The 16,651-nt window shown below is 31.7% G+C and overlaps 1 protein-coding gene across 13 annotated transcripts in view; it reads left to right on the plus strand.

The window, feature by feature from the left end:
* The window catches only part of LOC106678097 (leucine-rich repeat flightless-interacting protein 2), a 189,616-nt gene extending 173,988 nt beyond the window's left edge, over nucleotides 1-15,628 (plus strand). For 12 of the 13 annotated variants that reach the window (XM_067045380.1, XM_067045381.1, XM_067045382.1 and 9 more), the window contains 3 exons: nucleotides 6,690-6,794; nucleotides 11,327-11,442; nucleotides 13,519-15,628. In XM_067045380.1, coding sequence (XP_066901481.1) covers nucleotides 6,690-6,794; nucleotides 11,327-11,437 — 216 coding nt within the window. In that variant the 3' untranslated portion in view covers nucleotides 11,438-11,442; nucleotides 13,519-15,628. Of the gene's footprint in view, nucleotides 1-1,400; nucleotides 1,581-6,689; nucleotides 6,795-11,326; nucleotides 11,443-13,518 lie in introns of those variants that run through there. The other variant, XM_067045386.1, reaches the window with a different exon arrangement.
* Nucleotides 15,629-16,651: the final 1,023 nt, after the last annotated feature.

Consider the following 16,651-nt stretch of genomic DNA (forward strand, 5'->3'; position numbering starts at 1 on the left):
TGTGAAGAATTAGGTGATGTGGCGAGACGATTTTGGTAGTTGTGTAAAAGTTTATGAATGATATGGAGGGGGAAGTTATTAGCTAAGAGTATGTGTTTGATGCGGTGTGTGTTTTTTTCATGGAATCGGGAGTCAGAAAGGGAAAGGCCACGGTGAATAAGGTTTTTGGCTACGTTAATTTTTTTATGGTGAGGATGTTGGGAGTGGTAATTTAGAATAATTTAGTTTCATTGTTGCCCACCTCTGTCACAAAATTTTATTTATAGAAGTTTTTTGTTTTCTTATTATTAATAAAATAATAATAATGGCTTAGCAAACCTGAAGGTTCAATCTTGATTTCACCAAATGCTGGCTACACATATCTACTCAATGACGGGCTTCCAAACCCAAATCTACGAGCTCACTCTTGATGCAATCCTTCCATCTATGATTCGGTCTATTCCTAGGACATTTACTTGTGGGCTCAGTATTAACAGTGTAAGGATCCTTTCTGAATTATATTTACCTCATAATGCACTGGCCGTTTGTAGCCCAAGGAGTTAAGGCATGGGTCTTAATAACTTCAGAACTGTAGTTGTGCCAGTTCAAATCTGGCCTGGAGGGTCGACTTTTATTTCTATGGCAGTCTCACGAATGAAAACTTGACACCCACCATGGATAGAATAGTGTCGTGTCCTATGTCAGAAATGACCAGGAAGGGGGTCAAAAATTAGAAAGAATTTCCTCAATTCAGCATTGTGTAGTCTCTAAATCCTCCAGGTTAACGCATCTTTTTTGGGTCCAAATATTTTACATAATATTTTATTTTCAAAAACCTTAAGGCATTGTTCTTCCCTTAGTGTAAGAAGCCACGTTTTGCATCTGTAATGAACGGTAGAAAGGATCATTATTAATAAAACAGTAAATTAATTACACAAAGAATTTAGGAATGTAAATCTTTTCTCAAGGAAAAAGTTTATTTTGTACAATAATAATATTTCTTTTCTCCAAAATCCAAGAAACTTATACAAGAATAAAAAAATGAAGACTAAAAAAAGAAATAATTTGACAACTTTTATTATAAAATTATTCAAAGCCTTCTTTGAATTGTAATTGAATTCATATAATATTAATGTTTCTGTTCTCTCAAATCCAAGAAAATTATACTAGAATATATAAAAAAAATTGAAAAAGAAATACTTTCACAAGTTTTAGTACAAAATTATTCAAAGCCTTTTTTTTCTATTTTATTGCGTGAATGCTGCCTGGACGGTTTTTGCCTGAATCTCATGATCCTGGGTTTTAGCCCAAAATCTCATGTCTTCCTCATGCATCTGATTTCTTTGTCAACTGTTAATCCTACCGAGAAGAAGGTTATAACATGTTGGTTTAAAATTAACAATGATATTTCTTGTTGACAGGTAGCTTTCAATCTATTTTGAGAAAAAATAAATGCTTCTCCGGATTGATGAACACTATTATAGCATCGAGTCCTGGAGTCGTTGTTGCTTCTCAAAAAATTAGAAGCATCCACAAACTCTAAGTGAAATATTTCGGAGAAACGTGGATCAACCTTTTTGAACTTGATTTTTACAAAAATTTTGAACAGAAAATGATTTTATATAATAATAATATCATTATTATAATAAACTAATTTTCATGTCTTGTATTTATTTTTTTATATTTTTTAAATTGTGAGAGTACTATTTATTAATATTTACATTTTAATAATATTCGGTCATTTCATATGAAATGTCTATTTATATTATTTCAATTCAAAGTTGAATGTTTATTAAATTTATGTTTACTGTTTATAATGAGCTGTTATTAATCTTCTTTTTTTATAGTATTTTTGAATTCTTAGACAAACAGTTATTAAAATGAGGTATTAATGATAAATAAAAGATTGAAATACTATGGTTTTCTTATACTTATCGCTAGTTATTATTAGGAACAATTGCTGGTTTATCTGTGGATACAAACTAAATTAAGTAAAACCTGCCATAATATCTTTACAATTGATTCCCTTTAGCACTGTATTTTATATCTTGGATGAGAACCAACACTTTTCTGTGGCAACACTATTTCCCCTTTCACGAATATAAAACTCTCATAGTCTTTCCAATGCTGGAACTTATCTTCAGTGCCTTATCTCTGTTACCTGCTTCTGTTCTGAGGAACCATCTCCTTCGGTCACCAAACTAAGAATGTCTTTGTCAGCCATGCTTTAATCCCTACTTCATCCCTTTATCTCTCCACTATCACTTTCACAATGTTCTTAGCTCACTTAAACTATCATATATTTTATGATTCACTACAATTTATTATCATTCCAATTGATTGCATATTGATATGTTATTCAATACTCAACAAAGGACACTAATTAACAGATCAAAGTCAGAAAACAGACTGAAGGATAAAACTTCGAGGGACAAGAGCAGGTATAAGAGATGAGAATAAGTTAACAGAAGCCCAATGCATAAAATATATATTTATGCTATAGAAGAAACATAATATTTGTAATATCGTAGATAAAAACTAATTTTTAAAAATTAGTTTCTACTGCGGAGCCTACGAGCAGAGATGGGCAAAAATTAACTATAATTGAAACTAATAGCTAAAATTTCCATAAATACAATATTTATTTATCGATGGTTCATTCATGATTAAGGGTCGTCTCCATGGAAAGTTTAGATTTTAGTTTCAACTATAGCTAATTTTTGCCCATCTCTGACATGGAACACATTAACTGGGGTTCTAAAACAACTACTAAGCAGCTAATTTTAGTTTGATTAAGTAAAGAATTAAAAAGAAATTCCTATTATTCCTTAATGGTGGATTTTAGCCAAAATTTTATAACAAAACAATTTCACCAAAATTCAATTTTGCATCAAATAAGTAAAAGAACTGAAATATAGAAAAATATTGGGAAAGAGTTCTGGCCTGGTAGATCAACAGTTGGCCAGATATTTTTCCTGAGGCAGGCAATGGAAATGGTATGAGTATAACATAGACATACATCTGCACAGAAGAGGACTTTAGAAAGCTATGGTAGGCATACCGAAAAAAATAATCATGCTAATGAAAAATGTTTATAAATGACGCTGATGAATACTACCTGCTGAGTTAAGCTTGAAAATTCACTGTCCTCAGAAATTTTCTTTTCTGAGAATGGCTTGAGACAGAGGGATTCTCTGGCTCCTCTTCTTTTTAATATAGCACTGGAAGTAGCTATTCGTTCAATTAGAACTAACCCAGGAGGAACCATTTACAATCGGCTGTCTCAACATTTAGCATTTGTAGTTGATGTGGTCATTGCTGCTAGAACCTGAATATTCCATAAATTTGAAGAAGCAGCATTTAAATTAGCCCTCAAGGTTAATGAAGATAAGACTGTGCACATAAAAAGTTCAAGAATAGATAAGGAAGTGAAAACCAAAATGACTTTCAGAGACCACAGTGTCAGTTATGTAAACCAGTTTAAGTATCTGGGAAGCCTGATTACTGATGAAAACAAAGTAGAGAGCGAAGTAGAGGCCAGAATAGCAGCAGGAAATAGATGTTATTTCTCACTACAAAAAATATTGGAGTTTGGAGCTCTCTCTAAAAGAATGAGAGTGGTCATCTACATAATCATCATAAGGCCAGTAGTGATCTATCGGTATGGAACATGACTCTTGACAAGAAAAGCGGAACGGCTGCTCAATCCCTGAGAGAGAAAGGTATTAAGAAGGATATGTGGAGGAGTCTCGGGAAATAAGATTTGAAGAAGAGGAAAGACATGTAGTTAGGATGCCCAAATCAAGGATCAAAGAATACCCAAACAGATGCTACGAGAACGGAAAAGAGGAAGGGCGTCCCTGGACTAGATGGCTGGACGATGTGGAGGAGGATCGGTGGCGGTTAAATGTTGAAAGTTGAAAAGAGAAAGTAAGAGATTGTGGAGATTGGTTGGCTATGGTGGAGAAGGCCTGATTTCTTGTAGCTAGGTTAGCTTGTACGTAGGTACTTAGTCAAAGAACATAACTATTGGGTCCATACTACTTAACCCAACTTTTACGTTCTTTTACTTGTATTATTATTTGTAATATAGAATAAACATAATATTTATAATATCATAGAAACTAATTTTAAAAATTAATTTCTATCACGGTCAACAGGGAAAAGCAAGCCTGGGGCCCTAAAACAGCTAATTAGTTTAGATAAAATTAACAAATTACAAAATTTTAGGTTTTTTTTATGTTTATAAATCGTAAATGGTGTATTATAGGAAAAATGTTATAATGAAACAATTAAAATTAAATTCTGCATCGAATAAGTAAAAGAACATAATAATTGAGTGAAGTATTATGGTCCTAAACCTCGACTCCAATAGGTGGCCTGAAGTACTATGGAGTCCATAAACGACCATTGGAGGTGGTTTATAATCATATCACTTAAATGATCGATTCCGTTATCATACATAATTAACTAAGAATTGAATGTTCTTTATTTTGTTATATTACAATTTTTTTTTTAATTAATTAGATACTGAGTAATAGGTTTAGGATCTATGAGTTTGTGTGTTAAATGTCGTAAATTTCAATAATTATTTGCATATTTAGGTTTTATGGAATAGATTTCATGTAACGGAATCCATTACTATTCCATCTTTAGGAACCAGGAAAATAATGAAGTGCATTTGTATGTACTTCAGTGGCTGGGATAGAAAATAGAATATGCATTGATTACAGCAGAAGATGGTCGGGGCGCAGTCAGTAATGGTACCCAAATTATCAAAATTCTTTATTTGTGATGATATTCTGTTCACTTTTCCGGACATTCTAAATTTATTTTAGCTTATTACTTTTTACACATCTGTATTACTGTGCATCTTTTACCAATTCTAACATACATTGTTTTTTTTCTTGTCCATTGTATCAGGGTTGAAAAACAAGTTTGTTGCGTATTTTACTGGCGATTTCAATAAAAACTTCAGGTTCTTGTAAATATTTTTAATCAATTATATATGACCCATTTTGATCTATTGCATATTGCCACCTTTCAGGTAATTTTTTAATTCCATCCTCCCAGAACTTCTTAGACTTTTGCGCGATGAACTCCTCTATGTGCGTTTTGCAGTCCTCCAGCGAATTAAAGTGTTTTCCATCAAGAGAGTTTTGAAGGGCCCGAAATAAGTGAAAATCTGTTGGGGCAACGTCTGGTGAATAGGATGGGTTGGGGATCACATCCCAGCCAAACTCCAATAATTTCTGGCGGGTCTGCAAAGACACATGAGAACGGGTATTCTCGCGATGAAAAACTATGACTTTGTGATTAGCCAATGCTGGATGCTTTTGCTCAACCGCTGCCTTTAATTGTTCCAACTGGGCAAAGTATACTGTAGAATTAATGGTCTGGTTTGGGCTGGGAGGAGCTCAAAATAAAGGACACCTTTCCAATCCCACCAAATACACAGCATGACCTTTTTTGGATGTAACCTTGCTTTTGGAGTCGTTTTTCTCATAATATATTGTACAGGACCCACTTTTCAGGAACCTATATATCACTTCGAGAAACATATCCCACAGCCCCCAAATGATTTGAGACACTTTTGGATGAGATATGTTAAGTGTTTTGGCAATATCCCGTGTCGTAGAGTGGGGGTTGTCTGTGACCAATACTTAAATTTTGTCATCAACAGTTGAAGGGCCCAAGTGCTTTGCGTCTTCTGAGTCAAAATTTCTGAATCCAAATCGAGCAAACCACTACAGATGGTGCTTTCTCCTAAGGCATCATCGCCATACACTCTGCAAATTTTGCTAACCGTCTGTGCAGCAGATTTTCCTTTTCGAAAAAAAAAAATTATTAAATGACGAAAATGAATTTTTTTATTATAATTACTCTTTACTTAAATTTCCCCCTGCACCTATCATTATCTTTATTTCTTTATTCTCATGAGCACTGTCTGATTTTTAATAACTTTCTTTATCATTTGCTTTGTATAATTCTTACCTTTGCAATATTATTTTTTATCTTCTATTAGTATCATCTACTATCTACTTAATTTATTTTGTTTATGTTTCCAAATTTGTTTGTTATTATTTTATTTTTATTTTTATCTAAATTTAGGTTTTTGTTTTTCAGGCCTCATGGAGGCCTGAAATTCATGTTGAAACGTCATCATAAATAAATAAGTAACATTACTGACTGCACCCCTGACCATCTTCTCCTTTTAACAAATCTACAGTCAACTATCACACCTCATTATGCATTCATTATCACTTGGTATCGCTGATGATAGAGCTGATAAATCAGCCCCTAGTCCCTAAGTGGTCAAAGTTTAAACTAATATAAGACATTGGTTTACTATCAGATAATAAATATTGGACTTAGTAAGGAGACACGTTTCGTATTATAGATAAGCTAAAAGAAGACAATATGTAAGTACACATGAAGATAGAGCGATGGTCCCGAAACTTTGCGATTAATTAATAGTTCTGCATAAAGTATTTTTTAACAAAGAAGATAGTTTCACCAAACCCTTTTTGTTTTTAAAGTATTGTAATTTTATTCATTTCTTTCAAGATGCTGCACACCACAAGTACCACAGCTTTTTACTGTTCTATATTATTTTTCACTTACTGGTTGTATTTACCTTAAGACATCTGCTATTAATGAATATATATTTATTCCTTAAATTATATTAAAGCATTTAATTTCTGTTTTAGGTGGCGAGGCTAGAAGGGCAGGTGACCAGGTACAAGACAGCTGCTGAAGCTGCAGAGAAAGTTGAGGACGAACTAAAGCTGGAAAGGAGGAAGTTACAACGAGAGGTATCTGTTTCTTTTTTTACCAGTTTATCTTATTTTATATTAAGTGGTGTAGTTATATTTTGGGAGAAATAAAACAACAGAAACAGCTTTCTAATGAAACTTTAACATAACAAAATCACATGAAATAGTATAAAATATTTTAATGCAGTTTAGTATAAAAAAAATAAATAATTTTTAGCTATTAATTCTTTTCAATTAATAAGAACTCGCATTGATTAATTATTTAATAATTAATAAATAACTCATAAAGACTCTATTAAGAGAAGCAGAGGAAATCAGCTTGCAAGTAAATGAAGATAAAATAAAATATATGATTGTAAGCCGAAAAATCCACCCTAATGACATGGTATGTGTGGATAGCAAATTGTTTCCAAAAGAAGACAGTTTCATATACCTCGATAGACCAGTGTATAACAAGCGCGAACAAAGCCTTCTCTCTGTAGTGAATACTGAAATCCCGAAAAATTTCTAAAAATCTGAAGCTGTGGGTGTACAATGCTATGATGCTGTAGGCTGAAAAACATGGGCTCTATCAGATACCCTAGAAAGCAGAATCAAGATTTGAATGGCAAGTCCTCCGTACAGTTGCAGGAGTGATCTGGGATCAGAGCCTTAACAGATGGAGGAGAAGAACTAACAATGAACTGCATGCAGAGACTGGTCAGTCAATATCTCTTGATATAAAGGAAAGAAGGCTATGATGGGTAGGACACATGGATCAAAGCAATCCATCAGGGACACCTCTACACAACAATAAATGCCATTATAGTAAGCAAGAGACCACTTGGGGGGGCAAGGACACCTCTACACAACAATAAATGCCATTATAGTAAGCAAGAGACCACTTGGGGGGGGGCAGGGACACCTCTACACAACAATAAATGCCATTATAGTAAGCAAGAGACCACTTGGGGGGGGGGCAAATACCTGATGTATAGACAGAATTAACAAAGATGCGAAAGAGCTGCATGCAGCAAACTGGAAAGTAGAAGACCAAGATAGGCATATGTGGAGAAGGCTGGTTCGAGTGGCCAAAGATCAACAAGGGCTATAGAGCCAACCGAAAAAAAAAAATATATATATTCTTATTGCATTGACAAAATTTGTAATTTTTTATAATTTTGAGAATGGCTCTTAGAAGCCGAAACGTTGATGTATGACTTAATAAATTAACATTTTGACTGCAAAGGGCTCCCCAGGAAAACCACTTAAAAACACAATATTTGTTTTTGTTAATATTTTCTTTTCTTTTAATTTAATTAAGCATTATGTAATATGTAAAATGTAATATTTAGGCAAATAAATGAATGTTCGGTAGATATTTTTAATTCAGTTACAGAACTAGGACTCTTGAAAGTTATTGTATATCAACACATTTTGTTATAAAACATTTAGACAACATAAAATAATACAAAACGATATAAAAAAAATATGTATAAATAAAAAAAAAATTAAAAACCTTTTAAACATATATAATAAGTTTTTGAAAGAGTTTAAAATAAATTTATACATTTATATGCTTCAAAAAATAAATTTAATGATAAAAACAATTTGAAGGAGTGTAAAAATCCTTAGAGATTACAGAACAACCCAAGGTAAAAGGGATATTCTAAAACTCCTCCTATCGTTACAAAAGTGACCTACCATGACAATAATGTGTCGATATACGTGCTCCCTACCAACCATGGCTTGACTGTGCTCACTGTTAAGGGGTTTAGTTATATTTTGTAATATATGAAAGAAAAAACTGCTTTCTAATGAAAGTTTATCATCATAAAAGTACATGAAATGGTATTAAATAATGTAATTTTATAGAAGCATAGGATAAAGTAATAATAAAAATAAAAAATAGATAAATTTTATTGGATGCCAAATATTTTTCTCAAGCATCTATTAGCATTGCCCTTTCAGCTTGGATTGTCCTGAGCTATGTTTAGTATTGTCCTAGCTTCCATCAGTTTTGATCATTCTGGGTTTTGCAATCTCTAAGAATTTTTACACTCCTTCAAATTGGTTTCATCATCGAATTTATTTTTTGAAGTATATAATTATGAGAGATAGTTGACCGTGGATGACGTACAAGAAGATGGTTGGGGGTGCGGTCAAAGAGAAACACAAATAAGTTGGATTAACCTATTTTATTGTGCCAACGTTTCGGCTAGAGTTTCTAGCCTTCTTCTGGGCTAAAAACAGAATAAGATAACAACCTCAGTAAGTATAGAAAATAAAAAATAAAGTATAAACAGAATAACATAAAATGAATAATTTTACAAAATAGAATTAATAAAATGAAGTGATGAGAGAAGCGGGAAATAAAATGTATACATAGGTAATTGAAAAAGTGGGTAAAATAACATAATTAAGGAAATGAAATAAAAATGAAGTTATATAATGCAAAGAAGTATGAACATATTAGTTATTAATAATTTAAAAATTGAAATATGGAAAGGAAAAGAAAATTGAGAGGAAGAAAATATATGTAACAATAACAATTGATAAAGAGTTTGAAAACACCAATAATAATATAGTGAACATAACTTATAACGTGAGTAAGGAAAATGGATAAAAGTGGAGAAAAGAAGGGGTGGTAAAATAAAGAAAGGGTAAAGAAAAAAAAGAATAAACGAACCTGTTAGCTTGAAAATCAAACGTCTAATGGATACTGCGCCAATGACGGCCAAACTCAGAATTAAAAAAGCCGTTACAAGAATGACTAAGTGTTTTTTAAGAGGAAACGTTACGCGAGGGTAAAAGTAAAAAGTAGAAAATATTTAGAAGAAGAAAGCGTGTGAGAGGGTGACGACAAATGGTTATTGGAAGAGCTAAAAATATATACGAACCAACGAATTACTAAATAACGAAGTACCGGAAGATGACAGTGTCATGGGCATTTAACAACAGTTAAGAAGAGGAAACGTATATAAGAGGGGGGGACGACAAATGTGGAAAAAGTTTAAAAGTGAAATAATACGTTAAATAGTGGGCGGAAAAAATAAAATGAATTTCGCCTATGTAAGCAGAATAACAATTAAGGGTGGAGCAAGGGATGCGGTTTACAATATGTGATCGGTGTAGAGGTATATGCAACGATAGGTGTCTTTTGAAGTATATACATTCCTTTACTTATATATTATTTTATTTTACACACTTCACATATAAAATGTGTTGATATACAATAACTTAAACATAATTCAACATAATAATAATTCTAGAGCCCTTGTTCCGTAATTCAGTTAAAAATGCTCGCAGAATATTCATCTATCAGTGATTGCATACATAGATTCAGTGGCACATGCAGGTGATGATAACAGTCGTCATAGGTAAAAAACAGGTATTTAAACTTCATTTGATTAAGTATTATATTTTACATAATACTTATTTAAATTAAAAGAAAATAACAAAAATCTTGTTTTAAGTAGTTTTCCTGGAGAGTCCCTGCAATTAAGGTGTTAGCAAAAACTTGGAGTTTTTCTATAATTCTGTTAGTGACCCTCCAAGTTTCGGATGCATAGAAGAGTAATGAAAGGACATTTATTTTAAATAGGCACAATTTGTATCCCTGAGAGATGCTGTTCCAAACCTTTTTGTATAACTGGATAAATTTTCCGTTTGCTTGCATAATCTGTTCTTTACATCCTCATCTGCTTCTCCATCTTCACGGACCATCCTCCTTCCCGATATAGGAATGATGAATATATTATTTCGATAGGCTCATCTTGTTCAACCCGCGACCTATCTTCAACCCTTAAGTTTATATCCTCATTTCCTTAGTTTTAACTGTGTTTAAGGATAGATCCACATTTGCCAATTTTTCTTTTAATCTTTTCAATTTGTTCAACTCCAAGTATTCTAATCGGTCAATAATGTTCCACTGTTCTCCTCTCTTTTTAAGTAAAGAGAAAAACTCATGGTAATCCCAAAATACATCAAACCAACCAATTTGTCGTCCATTATGTGATTCATTGAATTCATAGAGGCCATACTAATTATGAAGAAGAAGTTGTAAGATATCCTAAAAACGAAGATACCAATCTTGTCCACAAACAAGTGATATAAAAACCAGGTATGTTGCATTACGTAAAAATGCTGTGTGTTTACTTCACGCTGAAACGTGTGAAAAGAATACTTGAATTGACAGCTCATTATTTTTTTTCAATTTGAGAGAGTAAACATTTTTTTTATTTAATAGTTTCTATAATAAATATTTTGATTTTCATAAGTCAATATAACTTCCATATTCCTTAGTATTTAAAAAAAAAATGATAAAATATTGGTTAAAATATACTGAAAAATCAATGATTGACCATCTTCCAATTATTGGTTAAAATAATTTGAAAAAAAAAATCGTTAGGGTTCTTGACATTGTACCTTTCTAGAACTGTTAAAATTTCTCTTCTCCTTAATTAAAGGTTAAGTTTTGTTATTCAAATTTGTGACTAGTTTGTAAGATATTTTTTCTGCTAATTTTTAGGATTTTTTATAAATAAAAATTTAATGTTTGTTAATTTTAATAATAAAATTCAATGTTTCAGTTGAGAGAATGCCAGGCTAGGGTCGAGGAACTGGAGACAGCGAATACTCACCTTCAGAGAAGGTTAGACAAACTCAAGACTGCCAAGTCAGCGCTACTTAAAGACTTGTAGCGAAGGTAAATTATCCATTCTGGATCTCTCATTTAAATAACGCTAAGTTAAATTTTAACACTTTATATGATATTCTTATATTTTGATGTGAATTAAATGTTGCTTATGAATAATAAGAACCTAATCTAACCTTATTACTTTTAATCTTGGATTTATTTATTTGGATAACAATTGTATTGCTTTGTCATAATTTAAATAAATAATTTGATTAAAATGTGCCAAAGTATTTTATAAGACTTAGGATCTATGTAACTATTAGTAAGATGTAGCCCCGAAAAGTAGATAAAAGAAAAATGAAATGAAAAAAGTTTATTATTCTGGGACTACCTCCCTTTAGAACAATTACAAAGGCAATTTTAATTTTATAATAACATTTATTGGCCATAAAACAATGTGGCCATACTTAATTATAACTTATAAAAAGAGGGGAAAAAAAATAGATGAACTAAAAAAACTAACTGACAAAATAAAAACAAAACAAAAAGTTAATTACAAAATATCTGTACTATTATAATAATGGGTCAGATTGGTGAAGCAAAAGGTAGTTAAATAGAAGAGATTTAAATGAGGGAATGGTTGGTACATGACGTATGTTAGAGGGAATGGAGTTCCAGAGATATGCAGCTCGGGTAAAAAATGATTTATCAAACGCAGCAGTTCTATAAGGTGGAGGGTGGATGTTAGATAAACGGGATCTGGTAGTTGGGGATTGGACAGAGAATTTGAATTGCAGGTTTTCTAGGATATAGTAGGGGCATTGAGTACTAATTGCTTGGAATAAAAAGGAAGCTAGGAAATACTGGCATCGGAAGGATGGATAGAGCCTCTTTAGCTTGGCATAATTCTGGGTTATGTGCGTATCTCTGCTGATCCCGAAAATAAATCGTACTGCGCAATTCATAAGATGTTTAAGTTTAAATTCGAGATAACCCAACAGCCCACCATAAACCAGACAGCCATAGTCAAAGTGGGGGAAAACAAAAGAAGAAACTAAGAGTTGACAGGTTTCAAATGGAAGGAGATAACGGATTCTATTGAATTGCTTTAAGGTAGCTATGGTTTGATGGGAAATTTAGGCAATGTGTGGTTTCCAGGATAAAATTTTATCAAAAATGATACCAAGATTTTTGACTGACGTATGGAATGAGATAGGACAATATTGTTTAGGAAAAGGTTGTGGGGTCCTGGGATAGATTTAAGGAGAGAGGGAGATCCAATTATGATAGCTTTAGTTTTTTTTGTAAATTAAATGTAAGTTTATTGTCTGTTGCCCAAGTGCTTTTATTATTGATGTCTTCTAGTAGTTTTAGAATGGCATTTGAGGTGTCATGAGGATAGAAGAAAGGCAGATTTGTAGGTCGTCCGTGTATAGATGATACTGAGAATGCTAGATGACAAGTGAAAGATTTATAAAGATAGAGAAAAGAGTAGGGGATAGAGAGGAACCCTGAGGCCTCTGGAAAGAGGTAGGGAGGTAGAGGGAGGATTATTAGGAATAACAACATACTGTGAACGACCGGTAAGGAAGGATAGAAACCATTGAATAGCACTAAATGATAAAGAGAGACTGTGAAGTTTAGAAAGGAGGATATTATGATCGACGGAATCAAAGGCTTTGTAAAGGTCTTGAGAGATTTTAATAAGAGCAGACTGAGTGGAATAGTCTATGCGGAAACCAGACTGAAGGTTGTTAAAAAAGTTATTTAACTAGAGAAATTATGAAAGTTGGGATTGAACTATACGCTCTAAAGGTTTGGATAAGTTTGATAATAGAGAAATAGGGCAGTAATCATTAGGGGTTTTATTCAATGGACTGACAAGTGCGGTTTTCCAGGCAGAGGTGTAAGTGGAACTGTACAGGGAGAAGTTATAGATGTGATAGAGGATAAGATGAATAGAAGGTATATAGTGTATAGTAAAATAGGTGTATAATGAGAAAATATAGGAAGGATTTTATTATAAAAAAAACTTACATGTAGAAAAAATATATGTGGTGAAACAAATTTTTTAATTTTTGACATTTAGTCAACTATAAATTTCAAAAAATATTTTAAAATTATTAATGTATGGATTGTTTGCAGGCTGGATAGGTAGCAGTCGTGGAGGCTACCTACGTGAGAGCATTCATCTGGCTCGTCGGTCAACAGTGGCAATGAGATTACAATAATATACATTATACATATCGTAGCTACGATAGAATAAAGGGTTTGCCATGGCGGCTTTGATAAGATTGTTTTTACTCCCATTGTAATTTCAAAAGGACTAAATTTTTAAATCATGTTCTTTTGTTACAAATATTAGTGAGAAGCTCACTCACGATTAAGCAATATTAAAATACTAACAATAAATGTTTTAAAATTTTTTTTTATATTTTTAATTATAGAGGAAATTATTTTTAAAATTTTCATTTTTATTTCTTGTTTTTTTTTTTTTCATTTTACAAAGCATGTTGAAATGTGAATTTTTCAAAAATGAAAATCAATTTATATAGTTTTTATATAATTTTATCTAATCACATTGATTAGAGTTTCTCGATTTATTTAATCATAATTAAATTTTATCTGTGGTCTCTAAATTGATGAATTGCAGCAATCTTTATTCTATCGTACGATGTGTATAGTATGATTATGATATACATATATACATAAATATATATATATAAAAGATTTGTACAGAACATATATATAAATATATATATATATGTATATATATAAATAATTATTTAATTATCAATTCTATATATTAATATATTTAACAAAACCAGTTTATTAACCTAACAAATTGATATGGAGCTGCGTACCTCTTTAATTGGCTATAATATAAGGGAGTCATAAATTCATACGGAAGTCTTATGTTACCAAGAAGTTTGAAAATTATCAAAAAAAAATAAATGCTTTGTATGTAATATTTCAATCCGCCTTTGTGTCAACCACTGTAAATTGAATGTATAGCTATAAAAAATATTATATTATACATAATCGCAAACGACTATGGTTATGTAATAAGTTTAAGAAAAAAAGAGGGAAAATTAAAGCTTTATTAATTATTTATTACTTCTTGTTCATTAATTAAAAATATGGCCCTTTATTAATAAATTTAATTTAATAAACATTGGGAAGGTGGGGATCGATATATGAATTGCCTTAGCACTTTATGTATGACAAATTAAATAAATAAATGTATGTACATAATGCATGTATGTACTTTTTAAGTTATATCTGTTGTTTGTTCTGCTAAGCAGTCAGTTCTAGTCTCAACGCAGAAAAGTGTTTTTATACCTAATTCATCTATTAAATGGGAAATAGTTTTGACATTATTTAATGGGACCAAATTTTAATTTAAGTTTTCCTCATTTCCTTTCCCTCCCCCTCCTTTTTTTTTTTCTTTTGAAATATTTTTTTCCCTTATATTCCTTTCCCTGTCATCATTTTTATTTTTCTGTTATATTATTTTAATTTAAAATAAAATCTTTGAATTGCTTTAAAATGCATTTTTTCTTTTATTTATGTTCATCAGAGGTATACGTCACTATGTTGATTTTTTTTCTCTTTTTATGTGTTCAGTGGTTTTAAATATAATCTTTTGTTTATTATAATAGGAAATTATTTTTTTTAAAAGTGTATAATGCCATTTTTCAACATCTGGAGATAGAATTATTATACTAATTAAAATCATGTGTCATTTAGTTCACCTGTGATAATCTGAACTTTTACTGCAGTGTCCTGTACCTCTGTTTTACATATTATCATTTTACATGAGTTCCAAACATCTTTTTAATATTTAAAAATAATTCTAATACAGGATTGAATTCTCTAATCATAATTATGTATATTGTATCATATTTCTAATCTGTGTGACTTAAACTTGACGTCCACGATTATTCCGTTCATTACGAAGGACGGGAAGCTGCTAAAATATATAAATATATTGTTGATAGTATAAAATTAAAAGACTTTTGTCGTTAAGAAGCTTGTTTCAATCTCTCTCAACTGCTTAGATTAATTTTATTGAACTGTTGTCCAAAATTGTATTTTTTTTCTATAAAATTATGAATTAACTTCAATTTCAGCTGATAGCTGACTTTAGAAGGTAAGGATTTTGAATAGAAGTGTAAATAACATGTATAATAGAAGATTCTTTGTAACAATTTTAAATAGTGTTATGCCAAATAAAGATTACTCATAAAGTTTACCTGGCCAAATAATTTTAAGAAACCCTTCACCTGTAATTTCTGATGTTTTAATAATTTCTATACTCCGTTCACGACAAGAGTGAATATTTTTTTTAACATCTAAGTGCACAATATTAATATAAAATTCCTAAAATGGTACTCAAAAGGGTTCATAAAATATTACTGATGCAGCGGGTGTGTTATGAAGTCCTTGTACACCCATCTTATTCGCCAGACTCATCTACAGAATTCCATCTATTCAGAAATTTGGACAACTTCCTTATAGGCAAAATCTTTGAAAATTATTCTCAAATCAAAAACGCATTTTCTGACTTCTAGTTCTGGAATTGAAAATTTGATAACATGTTGGGGAAAATGAGGGTGAATATTTTGAATAAAAATTTTTGATTTCGTACAGTTTTTTCCTAAATAGCTGTTCTGGGTAACCTACGACAACCAAAAGGTTGAATTGGAGGGCTGCCATAATGTAGGCTACACTAGTGCCCATGTGGCCAACAGTCAAAACTCACCTCCTCCAGCGCTTCCTGTGGTGAGAATTAACCATCTTGTCTTCTGCCAGAACCAGTCCATTTTTCTTTTTCACCAATCAGGAAAATCTACCATGAGTAAGTAGAATTCCTGGAGTTGTTCCCAGAAGCAGAGGAGTAAGTCCACCCAGTTCAATATAGCTAACATCTGCATCATCATCAACCACTTCATTATATCTACTGTTTTCCATAGCCCAGTTATTCTAAATTAATTAACCCTTATAATCATAAATGTTTCATTTCGGCTACCCCCTACACCACCTGTAACTTAGACAATAGAATTTTATTTTCATTTAATCATGTCTCATTTTTCAATTATACAGTCTACTCAAACCCAAAAGTGAAGACTGCCTGGCATTGAGTGCTGATTCATACATCATAGGAAACCGCCCAATATTTACAGTTCACGTTTACATCCAAATATAGCAACAGATACTCTTACCCTATCAGGTACATTAAAATTTTAGAACATCTAACACTCCTAAATATAATATT

The sequence above is a fragment of the Halyomorpha halys genome, unplaced genomic scaffold (genome assembly GCF_000696795.3).
Source record: "Halyomorpha halys isolate HHAL.00 unplaced genomic scaffold, Hhal_1.1 Scaffold123.1, whole genome shotgun sequence".
NCBI lineage: Eukaryota > Metazoa > Arthropoda > Insecta > Hemiptera > Pentatomidae > Halyomorpha > Halyomorpha halys.